This window comes from Protopterus annectens, chromosome 4.part0, assembly GCF_019279795.1.
Source record: "Protopterus annectens isolate FY-2018-M chromosome 4.part0, PAN1.0, whole genome shotgun sequence".
NCBI lineage: Eukaryota > Metazoa > Chordata > Ceratodontiformes > Protopteridae > Protopterus > Protopterus annectens.
The window spans coordinates 1431505711-1431521268 of record NC_056733.1 but is presented as its reverse complement, the minus strand read 5'-3'; the positions used below and the strand labels follow the sequence as shown (position 1 = coordinate 1431521268).

Below are 15558 nucleotides of genomic sequence, written 5' to 3'. Positions count from 1 at the left end.
TCTTGGGAATATCAGTGCTCTGAAATGTCAATATTATAAACTAGATCTGTATATAAATTTATGCCTTTATCACATGACATAAAATATCTAGTTTTAAAACACCTTTTTTCCAGATTTGTTTATACCTTATCTGATTTTTTGCTGGCCTATCATTTCACAGCCTTATACCATACCCTGAACAAATCACCCAACCAGACGAATCTTGTTTCAAAAGTCAGACTACTTGTTATGTAAGTGACTTAACTGGACAATGCTTGCAGACTTAGTCTGGAAAAGGTTCAGGTGGAACACTAGTGTATGACAGTTAATAAATACAAAAAAAGGTTCTGCACATTCTGTCAGTGCTTAGAGTGATGGTGTGAAATGCAGAGAGAAAAGAAGTATTTACGTGTTTAAGACATTGGCAGTTTACGTTTGGTTTGATTGCCATGAACAGAATGATACTTTTGGAAAATGTGATTATGTTTAAAAAATAGTTTTGTCTTACTTTTAATTAAAAATAAAGTTTGTGAAAAACACTCTAAAACTACCCTAGTATGTTGCATTATTTTTAGCCTTTTCAACTAAATGAATTAACATTTGGTGTTCTTGAATGTGTCAAATTGTGCTGTGGTTTCTGGTTATGGTAATTTCCCAGTTAAAGTAACAAGTTGGCTAACCAGAGAATTTGGTTTCCCCCCAACAATAATTGAAGCATGGCTTGTGATAAGCATTATTACAGTCATTTTTTTTTTGTACATTCTAATCTCTCTTAACTAGATTATGTGGGCTGCTAAGAGGAACTGGGACCTGTCAGTGCAAAGAGATAGCATGATATTGGGGCATTTTGAAAACAAAAATGTGTAGGCCGTATGAAAAGACTTCATGTTGCAGTGTAATACATTCACACTCACTAACCGGGAAGCAAATCAGTAAGTGACTTTGCCACGCATGCAGTAAAAACTTGCTAAATGTAGGGAACATGTGTGTTGTCTGGAAATAACCCTGATTTCTGTGTGCTTCTTACAGATTTTTGTCTTTATTTCAACAGTTTCAAAACTGGGGGCAGATAGAAGTGAAACTTTTATTGATGTTTTCTTGAATTTCTCTCTGATAGTCAGCTAACATGCATTATAAGAAGGTCATGCAATAAAGCCAGTTAAATATCTGGGATGGGCATTAAAGAAAGAAACAAAGGGTTATAAAGTGGCATAACTAACATGGTAACTAAAGTTCATTAAATAGTTAGCTGTTTTAACAAGAAGCATTAAGGAAGAAAAATAAATGAAAAGAATTTGGCCAGATTTTCCTGCCACAGGGCATGTAGACATGGGAAAAGGGGTTGCCACATAAAGCAGTAGTCTTTTTCTTATCGCTTGTGTTCCCCTCTTTCTAATTTAATTTGCCATTTGGTAATGCATCAGTCTTTCTATCAGCATTCTGTGACACATTTAACATGCCATTTGGTAATGCATCGGTCTTTCTATCAGCATTCTGTGGCACATTTAACACCATTTTGTAATGCATCAGACTTTCTAGCATTCTGTGACATATTTAACTCCATTTGGTAATGCACTGGTCTTTCTATCAGCATTCTGTGGCACATTTAACATGCCATTTGGTAATGCATCGGTCTTTCTATCAGCATTCTGTGGCACATTTAACACCATATGGTAATGCATCAGATTTTCTAGCATTCTGTGACATATTTAACTCAATTTGGTAATGCACCGGTCTTTCTATCAGCATTCTGAGGCACATTTAACATGCCATTTGATAATGCATCAGTCTTTCTATCAGCATTCTGAGGCACATTTAACATGCCATTTGGTAATGCATCGGTCTTTCTATCAGCATTCTGAGGCACATTTAACATACCATTTGGTAATGCATTGGTCTTTCTATCAGCATTCTGTGGCACATTTAACGCCATTTGGTAATGTATCGGATGGCAGCAAACTGTGATGAAAGCATTAAATAAACCTTGCACAGAAATGCTTTAGTGAGAAACAGCTCTCATGCAGTTTTGTACTTAGTGAAACACTTTAAACATTACTATACTGTGAATGTTTCTCTACTTCTTCTTCTTCTGTCGGCTTTTTCCCGGTTAGGGGTCGCCACAGCGGATCACCTGTCCGCACACCGAATGGCAGTGGAGTTTTACGGTGTCGAGTTGCCAGCCCGGCGCCCAACCTTCCACAGAAGGCACACTCACACGCACACCTAGGGCCAATTTAGAGTGTCCAATCCACCTGCAGCATGTCTTTGGGATGTGGGAGGAAACCGGAGCACCCGGAGGAAACCAACGCGACCACAGGGAGGACATGTAGACTCCGCACAGAAGGCACCCCAGCTGAGGATCGAACCGGAGAACCTCTTGCTGTGAGGTGGCAATGCTAACCACTGCACCACCGTGGCTGCCCTGTGAATGTTTCTCTACTAAGAAAGCATATTGTTTTATAGTTTAGCTGTATAAAGTGTCATCTGTTTCCTAGCTTCTCAGTACAGAATGCAACAGTTTGCTGTTCAAAAGAGAAGGAGTAGGGGGTTTGTAGAGAGTCCCTGAGTGAGAGCTCAAGTGATACCCTCATCAGATAATAGGTTAGTTACTGCTCAAACAGAATCCTGTGATAAAAGATGCCTAGAACTCCCAATTTTCCATTTATTATATTACTGAAAGGCATTACTTTGTCAGCTGTGCCTTTTCTGCCCCCAGACTTGCCATGTACCAGAGCCATCCCCTTATCCACTTCACATGAGCCTCTCTTCCTACTGAATAAATGTTACTGTGGATGCTACTCTCTCATTATACTAAATCTTTCCTTTTCCTCCCTACTTCCATATACTGTACCCAGTTATACCCACACTCATACTCCTGATAGTAACTAAGGGAATTTATCATATACCACTCAATTTGCACAGTGTTTTTTCTGACGTGTGTTCATTCAGAGCATAATCAACAGAGATGTTTAATAGTTAATCTCTACAATGCCATTTGTTAATTTTAATTACTTTCTTTTTTAATGGCTTTGTTTTCTTAACTTGTATAGAAACTTCCTGGGGCATAATACCCCTGGAGATAGTATGTTTATCACTGTCCTGCTACTGTTGGAATTCTCTGCTTCATAACTCCCAGCTGAGACTGACAATAGTCCAAAGGGATCAGCTTACAAATTACAATCAAATCAAATAAATAACATTTATAACTGTGTGATGCATGGTGGAAACCTCTACAATATTTGTTCTTGTTATTGTTACTGGGAGACTGTTTTAAATTCCTGCTATTGTCCCTCTGAACAATCACATGTTTATACTTCTGTTTGACCACTTCTACACCAAATGCCACCCTTAACCACCAGCTACACTAAATGCCATCCTTAACCACCTGCTACACTGAATGCCACCCTTAACCACTTGCTACACTAAATGCCATCCTTAACCACCTGCTACACTGAATGCCACCCTTAACCACCTGCTACACTGAATGCCATCCTTAACCACCTACTACACTGAATGCTATCCTTAAACACTTGCTACATTAAATGTCACCCTTAACCACATGCTACACTAAATGCCATCCTTAACCACCTGCTACACTGAATATCACCCTTAACCACCTGCTACACTGAATGCCTTCCTTAACCACCTGCTACACTGAATATCACCCTTAACCACCTGCTACACTGGATGCCATCCTTAACCACCTGCTACACTGAATGCCATCCTTAACCTCCTGCTGCACTGAATGCCATCCTTAACCACCTGCTACACTGAATGCTATACTTAAACACTTGCTACACTAAATGTCACCCTTAACCACATGCTACACCAAATGCCATCATTAACCACCTGCTACACTGAATATCACCCTTAACCACCTGCTACACTGAAAGCCTTCCTTAACCACCTGCTACACTGAATATCACCCTTAACCACCTGCTACACTGAATGCCATCCTTAACCACCTGCTACACTGAATGCCATCCTTAACCACCTGCTACACTGAATATCACCCTTAACCACCTGCTACACTGAATGCCATCCTTAACCACCTGCTACACTGAATGCCATCCTTAACCACCTGCTATACTGAATGCTATCCTTAAACACTTGCTACACTAAATGTCACCCTTAACCACATGCTACACCAAATGCCATCCTTACCCACCTGCTACAATGAATACCACCCTTAACCACCTGCTACACTGAATACCACCCATAACCACCTGCTACACTGAATGCCATCCTTAACCACCCACTACACTGAATGCTATCCTTTACCTCCTACTACACTGAATGCCATCCTTAACCACCTGCTACACTGAATGCTATCCTTAAACATATGCTACACTAAATGTCACCCTTAACCACATGCTACACCAAATGCCATCCTTACCCACCTGCTACACTGAATACCACCCTTAACCACCTGCTACACTGAATACCACCCATAACCACCTGCTACACTGAATGCCATCCTTAACCACCTGCTACACCGAATGCCATCTTTTACCACCTGCTATAATGAATGCCACCCTTAACCATTTACTACACTAAATGTCACCCTTAACCACCTGCTACACTGAATAGCTTCCTTAACCACCTGCTACACTGAATACCACCTTTAACTACCTGCTACAATGAATACCATCCTTAACCCCCTGCTACACTGAATGCCACCCTTAACCACTTGCTACATTAAATGCCACCCTTAACCACCTGCTACACTGAATGCCATTGTTAACCACCTGCTACACTGAATGCCACCCTTAACCACCTGCTACACTGAATGCGATCCTTAATCACCTGCTGCAATGAATACCATCCTTAACCACTTGGTATACTGAATGCCATCCTTAACCACCTGCTACACTGAATGCCATTGTTAACCACCTGCTACACTGAATGCCACCCTTAACCACCTGCTACACTGAATGCGATCCTTAATCACCTGCTGCAATGAATACCATCCTTAACCACTTGGTATACTGAATGCCATCCTTAACCACCTGCTACACTGAATACCATCTTTAACCACCTGCTACACTGAATGTCATCCTTCACCACCCGCTGTGCTGAACGCCATCCTTAACCATCTGCTACACTGAATGTCATCCTTAAATGTATATGTAAAGTATTTCTGTCTTGTTCTTTATCAGGTTTCAAGATTGGGACTGCAGCTGCTAGTTAGGGCTGTTGACAGTAAACGTCATTTGCCCAACACCAGTTTCTGCGTATACCTTTATGAATTTTCCTGCTGTACAGCCAAAGAGCTAGTTGAGTGAAGTTCTTGTTTGATAAATACAATTCCTGCCAGTATCAGATTGTTAACCTGGTTCCAGTTCTGAATCTTGACAGATTCTTCATTGGCATTTTTTCCCCTGGCTTTATGGGGCAATTTCACAGGTATGTAATCACAGAGCTGAGTATGTAACCTTTAGGTGCATAGGTGATTACTAAGCTAATGACCCCAGGGGTCATTTTTAAGCCTAGCCATGCTTCACAAGTATACCTGACAACCTTTTGATACCCTAGTGTTATTTTATGGGGAATATGCTAGTTTGGGCATGTGAGTCAAGCATTTATAAGCTGCCACTGTCTACTGGAGACATAGGTGCCAGACCAGGGGTAAATTTCTATATCCCCATCATTTCATCCAACTTATGCTTGTATTGGGTTGGTGAAGGACTCTGCTTCACATGAATGGAAGCCTGTTCTATAGAAAGGGTTGTCTCTGCAATGGTAACCATTTGAAATATTGGGACTCCCTAGAGTGAGTCCCAAAACACGGAGCCTGAATGTATCTCACACACACACACACGTGCACACACACGTGCACACACACACACACACACACACACACACACACACACACACACACACACACACACACACACACACACACACACACACACACAAAATCTAACTACAATTTAGTCAACATTTTACCTTTGCATGTCTTTGGGATGTAGGAGGAAACTGGAGTGCCTGGAAACAAAGCACCCAAACACAGGTATGATATGAAGAGTCTGTAGAAAGTACCAGAAAAGCTGCTGTGTGGTGACAATGATACTCAGTGCACCATTGTACTGACCCATGAAGCAGAGCCTTAACTTGGATTGGGCAAAAGGGGCAGCTGCACTGGGTGCAAGCTGTTAGGCAGCATGAGTGGCATTTGTCGATGGTTGTGAATGCACTACCAGTGGTGACTGATGAAGCAGTGAGGACATGCCAGTACTGCAATAACAGTTACAGTGTTAGTAACTGTAGCAATATGGGTGCTTGTTATAGCTGAGGTGAGTTAGTACGATTACAGAACCTTTCAGTTTAAGGGTGAATTATTTTGATTAGCACTATAGCAAAAAATAAGTTATCTCTGTTTGTTACTGGAATCCAGTGTATTTCTGTAGTGGAGTGCATTATTGGGTTCTGGGGTCTACAGATAAATTGGCAAATTTTATTTGGAGTAGTTTGCAGCATGCTTGTATTACTTGTAGAGTGAGGAAATTAATGGTAGACTATACTCTAACTTGTGTTGGACAAGACTGTTTGCTAGGGCTTTTCTTTTATCAGATATGATCGTCTGAAATCCTTCTGCAGAGCCTTTGTCAATCACTGTTTTGGTACGATCTTCAGCAGACAGATCGAGATGTAGAGCAATGCCAAGGACACTTTGAGCAATACCTGACTGATTGCATTGCTTAGTAGGTCTGACTGTCAGGGGTCTATATCACATAGTCGAAGTATGATAACTTCAAACGTTATATAGTAGAGACCATATGTTCAAAGTTGTCATACTTCAAATGCAAAAAATAAATAAATAACTTACCTGACACTTGTAAGCAGGGGGACAAGGCCCCCCTGCACCACCCAAACCCCCTGCTTTTTAACTATACCAACTCCGAGACCGTGCTACAGTGCAGTAAAGGGAAAATTCCCTTTACCACATTGTAGTGCGGTCTTGGAGTTGGTATATTTAAAGAGCGGGGGGTTACTACCCTTTATTTTGTTTTCCATTGTTTTGTTTTTTTTTTTTTTTTTTTTTTTTTTTTTACATAGTTGAAGTTTTCTATGTTCGAACATATCGGTTCGACCATATGGTGTTCGAACTTACAGAACTTCGACTATGTGTGATAAAGACCCGACTGTCAGACTGTTAATGGGGGAAACGTTACCCCTTAGCAAACCCATGGATACAGTTTGCTCCTTCCTTTCTCTTGTTAACCAGGTAGGCCAGCTGGATGCAAGTATGTCTTTTTAGGGGTAATTTGGGAGAACTGCCTTTTGAAATAATGTGCTCAGAGTAGTTATATGAAAACTGAAGGAGTAAAACACTGTAGACTAAACTTCCATTTCAGTAGTCCATTCCATAGATCCACATGTTTCTCCATGAGGAAATACTGTCACAGATTTAGGGATTACATTGTTGCTACTGTCTGTTGTCTGTGCCTCCTTTATCCTATCACCCTTTCTTATAAGTTCATAGGTGTTTACTAGGCTAATGACCACAAGGGCCTTTTTAAGCCTAGCCATACATCCCAAATCTCTGACAAGTTCTGATACCCTTGATAAGTGTAAGCAGGGGCTTGGGAGATGAAACATTAACAAGTTACTTGTTTGCATTAGAGACATGGGTGCCAAACCAGGGATGAATTTCTGGTTTGCCATCCAATTGTCCAAGTTACATTGAATTTGGTTAGGGAGGAACTCTGTTTCACATGGATGAGGAGCCTGTTCCATAGACTGGGTAGTCTCTGGGATACATATCTGTCTCTCCAGAAGGACCTATTTATATCACAGGAAAGGTTTAAGTCTTTAAAAAGGGTAATTCTGGTACTGTTTGTTTTGTGGATATGCAGGAGGTCCATCAGAGTGTATGCCAGGCATAGATCTTCCCTCAAAAGCCTGTAGGAGACAGAATACAGGGATAGGAACTTGAGGCGGTCTGCTTAGGCCATTTTATTTATGCCCTGTATTCTTTTAGTGAGGAACCTCTGTAGAAGTTCCAGTTGTTGGATATGCCTGGTTAGGTACATACCAAAGGGGGCATTGTACTCATTGACAGGTCTGATAAATGCTGAATACAGTGGAACAATGACTTCCTTGGACTTAGATTCCATACCTTACTTTATAAGTTGCACAACATAGAATGATTACCTCACCACTGTGGACACATAATGATCAAAGGCTAGATTATTATGTATGTGTGTCCCTAAGTCCATGACTACTGGGTCAACTCTAAGGGGTGTGTTGTCAATATGATAGTTACCAGAGATGAATGACTTCCCAAAGAATACAATTATGCATTTCTTGGCATTTAGTTTTAGTCCACGACTCTGACACCAGTTATTTGTCTGTGTCAGCCCCTCCTAGAGAACATTTGTGTCAGTATGATATTCAATGACAGCTCTTAATTTGAAATCAACTGCAAACTTCGTCAGTCAGAGACCACTGACATTGGCCTTGACTTTCTGAGAAGTAAATGCCAAAAAGGAGTGGTCCAAAGACTGATCCCTGAGGAAATCCTGTTGTGGCTGGTCTGTTTGTAGAGGTGGACTCCCGTATTGTCACTTTGGGTCCTGCCTGTCAGCCTGTTGGCTATCCACCAGGTAACATACGGAAGTGTACGTAACCTCTTGAGTTTGTCAACAATGCCGGAGTGGGATATTGTGTCAAATGCCTTGGCCAGGTCAAGGTAGGCAGTGTGAATGATTTTACCTTCATCCATTGCTTTGGTGACCTTTTCAAAGAAGTCCACCAGGTTGAGTAGGCATGATCTGCCATTGACAAAAGCAAACTGGGTTGGGTCCAGTGTCTGGAGGTTTATTATATCTCTGTTGATGATCTCCATGATAATTCTTTCCATGGCTTTACATATAAGACTAGTGAGACTTATGGGTCTGTAGTTTCCAGGGTCTATAGATGGCCCACCTTTGTGCAGAGGGATGACTGCTACCTTTCTGCATTCATGACGCATGAAGCCTGTTCTGTTTCAGGTGAAACCTTCACATCTCCCTTATATGACTGTGTGCAACTATGTCTTGCATCCTTTGTATCTTCTGGTCTCTACTGAGGAAATCTGCAGCTACTTTAGTCTCCAGCCATTTCTTTTTACCTCGCCCAAAACACACCTTTCATGCATTTTCTCTTCCAGCAGCTGAATGCCCCTCTCCTTGAATGGCTTCCAGAACTGCACAATGTTATTAGTGTGTAGCCTGATTAGGGGTCAGTAGTGGCAACTTGACTTCTTTGCTTCTCAGATCTGTACCCTTTAGACTCTATCCTCTTTCTCATGCAAGGATTCACCAATACACTATTTATGTGGTGCAACATTACAAAACACGTGACGTCTGTGTAAAGTGTTACTTTTTGTATTTTATTGTAGTATACAAGTAGAGACTGAATTAAAACACTGGATCCAGCGGAAATGCCAAAAGTATGCTCCTGGTCACTTTCCTTATGATCTAATTACACTTTTTACTCCAAATTAGTTTTTACTTGTGCATGTTATGCTTTAGCAAGTAATTTTACACATTTATGGGTAACCAGCCATCTATCTCATGTTTAATGTTCGATCTGTGGAAGTACATTACACATTTATGGGTAACCAGCCATGTATCTCATGTTTAACGTTCGATCTGCGGTAGTACATTACACATTTATGGGTAACCAGCCATATATCTCACGATTAATGTTCGATCTGTGGTAGTACATTACACATTTATGCGTAACCAGTGATGTCTCACTTTTAATGTTCGAGCTGCAGTAGTACATTACACCTTTATAGGTAGCCAGCCATATATCTCATACTTAATGTTCGATCTGCAATAGTACATTACACATTTATAGGTAACCAGCCATGTATCTTATGTATAATTTTCAATCTGCAGTAGTATATTACACATTTATGGGTAACCAGCCATGTATCTCATGTTTAATGTTCGATCTGTGGAAGTACATTACACATTTATGGGTAACCAGCCATGTATCTCATGTTTAATGTTCCATCTGTGGAAGTACATTACACATTTATGGGTAACCAGCCATGAATCTCATGTTTAACGTTCGATCTGCGGTAGTACATTACACATTTATGGGTAACCAGCCATATATCTCACGATTAATGTTCGATCTGTGGTAGTACATTACACATTTATGCGTAACCAGTGATGTCTCACTTTTAATGTTCGAGCTGCAGTAGTACATTACACCTTTATAGGTAGCCAGCCATATATCTCATACTTAATGTTCGATCTGCAATAGTACATTACACATTTATAGGTAACCAGCCATGTATCTTATGTATAATTTTCAATCTGCAGTAGTATATTACACATTTATGGGTAACCAGCCATATGTCTCATGTTTGTTTGATCTACAGTAGTACATTACACATTTATGGATAACTAGCCATATTTCTCATCTTTAATGTTCGATCTGTGGTAGTACATTACACATTTATGGGTAACCAGCCATATGTCTCATGTTTGTTTGATCTGTGGTAGTACATTACACATTTATGGATAACCAGCCATATTTCTCATCTTTAATGCTCGATCTGTGGTAGTACATTACACATTTATGGATAACCAGCCATATTTCTCATCTTTAATGCTCGATCTGTGGTAGTACATTACACATTTATGGGTAACCAGCCATATATCTCATGTTTAATGTTCAACCTGCAGTAGTACATTACACATTTATGGGTAACCAGCCATATATCTCATGTTTAATGTTCAACCTGCAGTAGTACATTACACCTTTATAGGTAGCCAGCCATATATCTCACACTTAATGTTCGATCTGCAATAGTACATTACACATTTATAGGTAACCAGCCATGTATCTCATGTTTAATGTTCAATCTGCAGTAGTATATTACACATTTATGGGTAACCAGCCATATGTCTCATGTTTGTTTGATCTACAGTAGTACATTACACATTTATGGGTAACCAGCCATGTATCTCATGTTTAATGTTCGATCTGCGGTAGTGCATTACACATTTATGGGTAACCAGCCATGTATCTCATGTTTAATGTTCGATCTGCGGTAGTGCATACATTATTGCCTACTTGTCACATTTCTACATTATATTTACAATGCTTGTTTTGATTAGCTTTTCCATTACAGGCTACTTGATATCTAGCAGTATTTCTGTGATGTATATTGCTTAAATGTGCTTTATTTGGAGTAGGTAAAATTACAAACAAATCATAATCTCATTTCTAACTTATTTTTTTTCCTTTTTAGAGACAGGATACACCTTCAGTTCAAGTCAGATTGAGTCAAGGTAAGTTTAATTAAATAATCCAGATAGTTAATTGAATGAAAGGCTCTGTGCATATGAGAAATTGGAATGTTTTATTTACACACACACACACACACACACACACACACACACACACACACACACACACACATATGAATGCTTGTATTTAATACATACGAAAGGTACAACAACTCTCAAGGAGGATATCAGACTCATCAGTGTTATTTTATTTATATATTTAATGCTTTATTTGATTGTTTGCTTGTTTGTTAAACTGAAAGGTCTGACTGAGCAGAAATCATTTTTTAGTGGACGGCATGAGAAAACAGCCACACAGTAACACCATACATAAGTAAAAACTTAGAAATATAATAAAATCAGTATACATGGATTACAATTCGAGAACATATCATTTTGTGTCATAATACATACCTTGCAGCCTTAGAGCTATGCAGACGCACAACAGGTTTGTGTATAGCTGAAGCTTATGCATCATATTTTTTGTCATTTGAGCACACAGCAATCAGGTGATAATCACATGACATTAGCCACAACACTTAGATAAAAGGAAGAATACAAATTCTCTCTTAAAATCTATTTTAACAGGAATCTTACCCAAATTTAGCAGAAGATGATTTCAGAGTTTAGGGACTTCCACTGAGAGCAGTACATCACAGAAATTATTTAATAAGGACATCATGTCAGCAAGTTAAGGATCTAAGTTTATGAGGAGAATGGCATCATTCTATTGGTGGGATGATAGTAGAATATTGTTGTAGTGGTATGGAAATGAATGACCAAGCCTTAACTGTGTCACGGAACTTCTAATTAATGGAAAACATTTACATAGTAGCTGCACTGAGATTTTAATGCATGGTTAGAAATCAGTACAACTATCCTGTTAAAATGACTCTGTAAAAAGGTGACTCGAAAACTCGAGAGATTAGTAAGGACAGGTTGCATGAGAAAGAATGGACAATAGCATTGACTTAGCAAGGGAAAGTCTACATATATCAATCAGAAACTCTTTATTTTGATATAGGAGTTTGAGTTTTTGCTTTTCATTGGTCAGGACATATATGAGAAATTAACTCCAATGCTAGTCCAGAGTTACTCCTTGATGTTTAAAATGAGGCACATTTACAAAACAGTGTTTCCATTAATATAAACATTAATGAAACATTTAAAGAAAAATTGTAATAGCATGAGAAGAAAAGTATTGCCTTACTTGAATGATTTAACAAAAGGCCAGATTTGAACAGCCAACTCTGAATATTCCCAAAACTGATTTGGAGATTGGTATTTATTTTACCAGTTGAGGAAGACTGAAACATAGAGGATCAGCTCATCGGTGTATAGAATTACAGTCACAGGACCACAGTTCTTGGTCATACCAGTCACAAAAGATCATGGCAAGGAGAGGTCCAAGAACAGATCTTTTGGAGAACATCTACTGAGTAAAGATGGCATTAGAAATATGTCAAGACTATCTAAAGATCCAGTTAATAATACTCAGACATCTGCCTAACCAGCACACATATCCAGATAGACCACAAGAACTGAACGGTCAGTTGTTTCGGTTCTTTCGCAGGTTTCTGTTAAGATCAGAAACAAAATAGCAATAACACAGCCTTGGTTCTAGTGACAGCATAAAGAATGTGAGAACATACGGAAAAGCAGATATAAAGAATGTGAGAACGAACGAAAGAGCAGATATAAAGAATGTGAGAACATACGGAACAGCAGATATAAAGAATGTGAGAACGTACGAAAGAGCAGATATAAAGAATGTGAGAACATACGGAAGAGCAGATATAAAGAACGTGAGAATGTACGAAAAACAGATATAAAGAATGTGAGAACATATGAAAGAGCAGATATAAAGAATGTGAGAACGTACGAAAGAGCAGATTCGGTATGATGGCCTCGTTAACTTCCATGAAGACATGAATGATATATTAAGTGCTGGAATAGTTGTGAATACTTTGATTTTTTTTTTTTAATAATCTGGAAAGCAGAGCATAAATAGATTATTATCACAGGATGATACATCTTAGAGTAGAGGAAAGATAATGTAAGTGTTCCACACTGTTGATGAATCTGAACTTGACATACTGCGTTTGCGAAGTCCTGCTCTGACAAAAAAAAAAAAAATATATATATATATATATATATATATATATATATATATATATATATATTCATATATAGATATATATATATATATATATATATATATATATATATATATATGCACATACAAACAAGTATTCCTTAAAAGATATAAGGATAGTAAAGGAAGATACATAGTTATATACTTATGATCTAATAACTATATCTCCAGGTATCTGTTTATATCTATATCTATGGATATAGATATGTGTGTGTGTGTGTGTGTGTGTGTGTGTGTGTGTGTGTGTGTGTGTGTGTATACCTATATATCTATCTATACATACACACACATATATATATATATATATATATATATATATATATATATATATATATACACACATACATCCATGCACAACCCCTTTTCCCATTTTTACACATGGGTCGGGGTGTCACTTTAACAGTGACAGTCATCTAGAGACAAGGTTCACACTGCTGTGTGGCTAGATGATTTGATGTTAAATCAACCTCTGTTTTGTCGACATACTTTGGCTAATCAATGATGGTCAATTGTTATTTGAGAACTGACAATCGCCAAGGGTGGGGAATTTGCCCTTTCCCTGGAGACTGCAGTTACTGAGTTGGTATGTATAATTAGCAGGGGGTGTGGAGGCTGCATAGGGCAGTTAATATATATAATTAGCAGGGACTGTGGAGGGTACAGGGGGTGGTTAGTATATATAATTAGCAGGGGGTAGAGGGTGCAGGTGGTAGATAGTATGTATAATTAGCAGGGGGTGTGGCGGGTGTTGGGGCTGTTAATATGCATAATTAGCAGGTTTTGTGGAGGATACAGGGGTAGTTAGTATATATAATTAGCAGGGAGTGTGGAGAAGCAGTTAGTATATATAATTAACAGGGGATGTGGAGGTGCAGTGGTAGTTAGCATGTATAATTAGGAAGCGGTATGGGCAGTTAGTATGTATAATTAGCAGGGGATGTGGAGGGTGCAGGGGGCAGTTAGTATGTATAATTAGCAGGAGGTGTGGAGGGTACAGGGGCAGTTAATATGTATAATTAGTAGGAAGTGTGGAGGGTGCTGAGACAGTTAGTATATATAATTAGCAGGGGGTGTAGAGGGTACAGGGGGTAGTTAGTATAAATAATTAGCAGGGGGTGTAGAGGGTGCAGCGGGCAGTTAGTATGTATAATTAGCAGGAGGTGTGGATGGTGCTGGGGCAGTTAGTATGTATAATTAGCAGGGGTGTGGAGGGTGGAGTTAATATGTATAATTAACAGGAAGTGTGGAGGGTGCTGGGGGAAGTTAGTATGTATAATTAGCAGGGGGTGTGGAGAGTTGCAGGGGGCAGTTAGTATGTATAATTAGCAGGGGGTGTGGAGAATTGCAGGGGGTAGTTAGTATGCATAATTAGCAGGCAGTGTGGAGGGTGCAGGGGGCAGTTAATATGTATCTTTAGGAGGAAGTGTGGAGGGTGCTGGGGGCCATTAGTATGTATAATTAGCAGGGGGTGTGGAGGTTACAGGGGATGGTTAGTATGTATAATTATCAGGGGGTGTGGAGGGTGCAGGGGGCAGTTAATGTATAATTAACAGGAAGTGTGGAGGGTGCTGGTGGCAGCTAGTATGTATAATTAGTAGGGAGTGTGGAGGTTGCAGGGGGCAGTTAGTATGTATAATTAGCAGGGGGTGTGAAGTGTCCTGGGGCAGTTAGGTATAATTAGCAGGGGGTGTGGAGGTTGCAGGGGACAGTTAGCATGTATAATTAGCAGGGGGTATGGAGGTTGCAGGAGTCTTGTCCTTCTGCAAAAACACTGCTTAAGTTTGCATATTCCAAGAAGTAACCTCAGCATATGTGCAGAAGCTGTTGATGATTCTGTTTTGATATTACTATGTCAACGTTAGCTTTGTCAATGTAATGTGATTCAATGAATGCTGTTATATTCTTATAGCACTGAATAAGCTTCACAGCCTAAGAGAAAAACTGTTTGGATATCTGCTTTTTTGTGGTGGTTGTCGCAATAAATATATTTTCTTGTCTATTCATATAGTTCTTGGTACTGTATTTTTTGCTGTTTTAGATATATAGACACACACACACTATATATATATATATATATATATATATATATATATATATATATATATATATATATTTGTTTGGTGTTTACCT

General features: G+C 39.2%; 1 protein-coding gene across 1 annotated transcript in view; it reads right to left on the bottom strand.

Moving 5' to 3' along the window:
- The window catches only part of HSPA4 (heat shock protein family A (Hsp70) member 4), a 2799623-nt gene that overhangs the window by 2370764 nt on the left and 413301 nt on the right, over nucleotides 1-15558 (bottom strand). Inside the window, 1 exon segment of the mRNA XM_044069267.1 lies at nucleotides 5497-5510. Within this exon segment, the coding sequence (XP_043925202.1) occupies nucleotides 5497-5510 (14 nt within the window).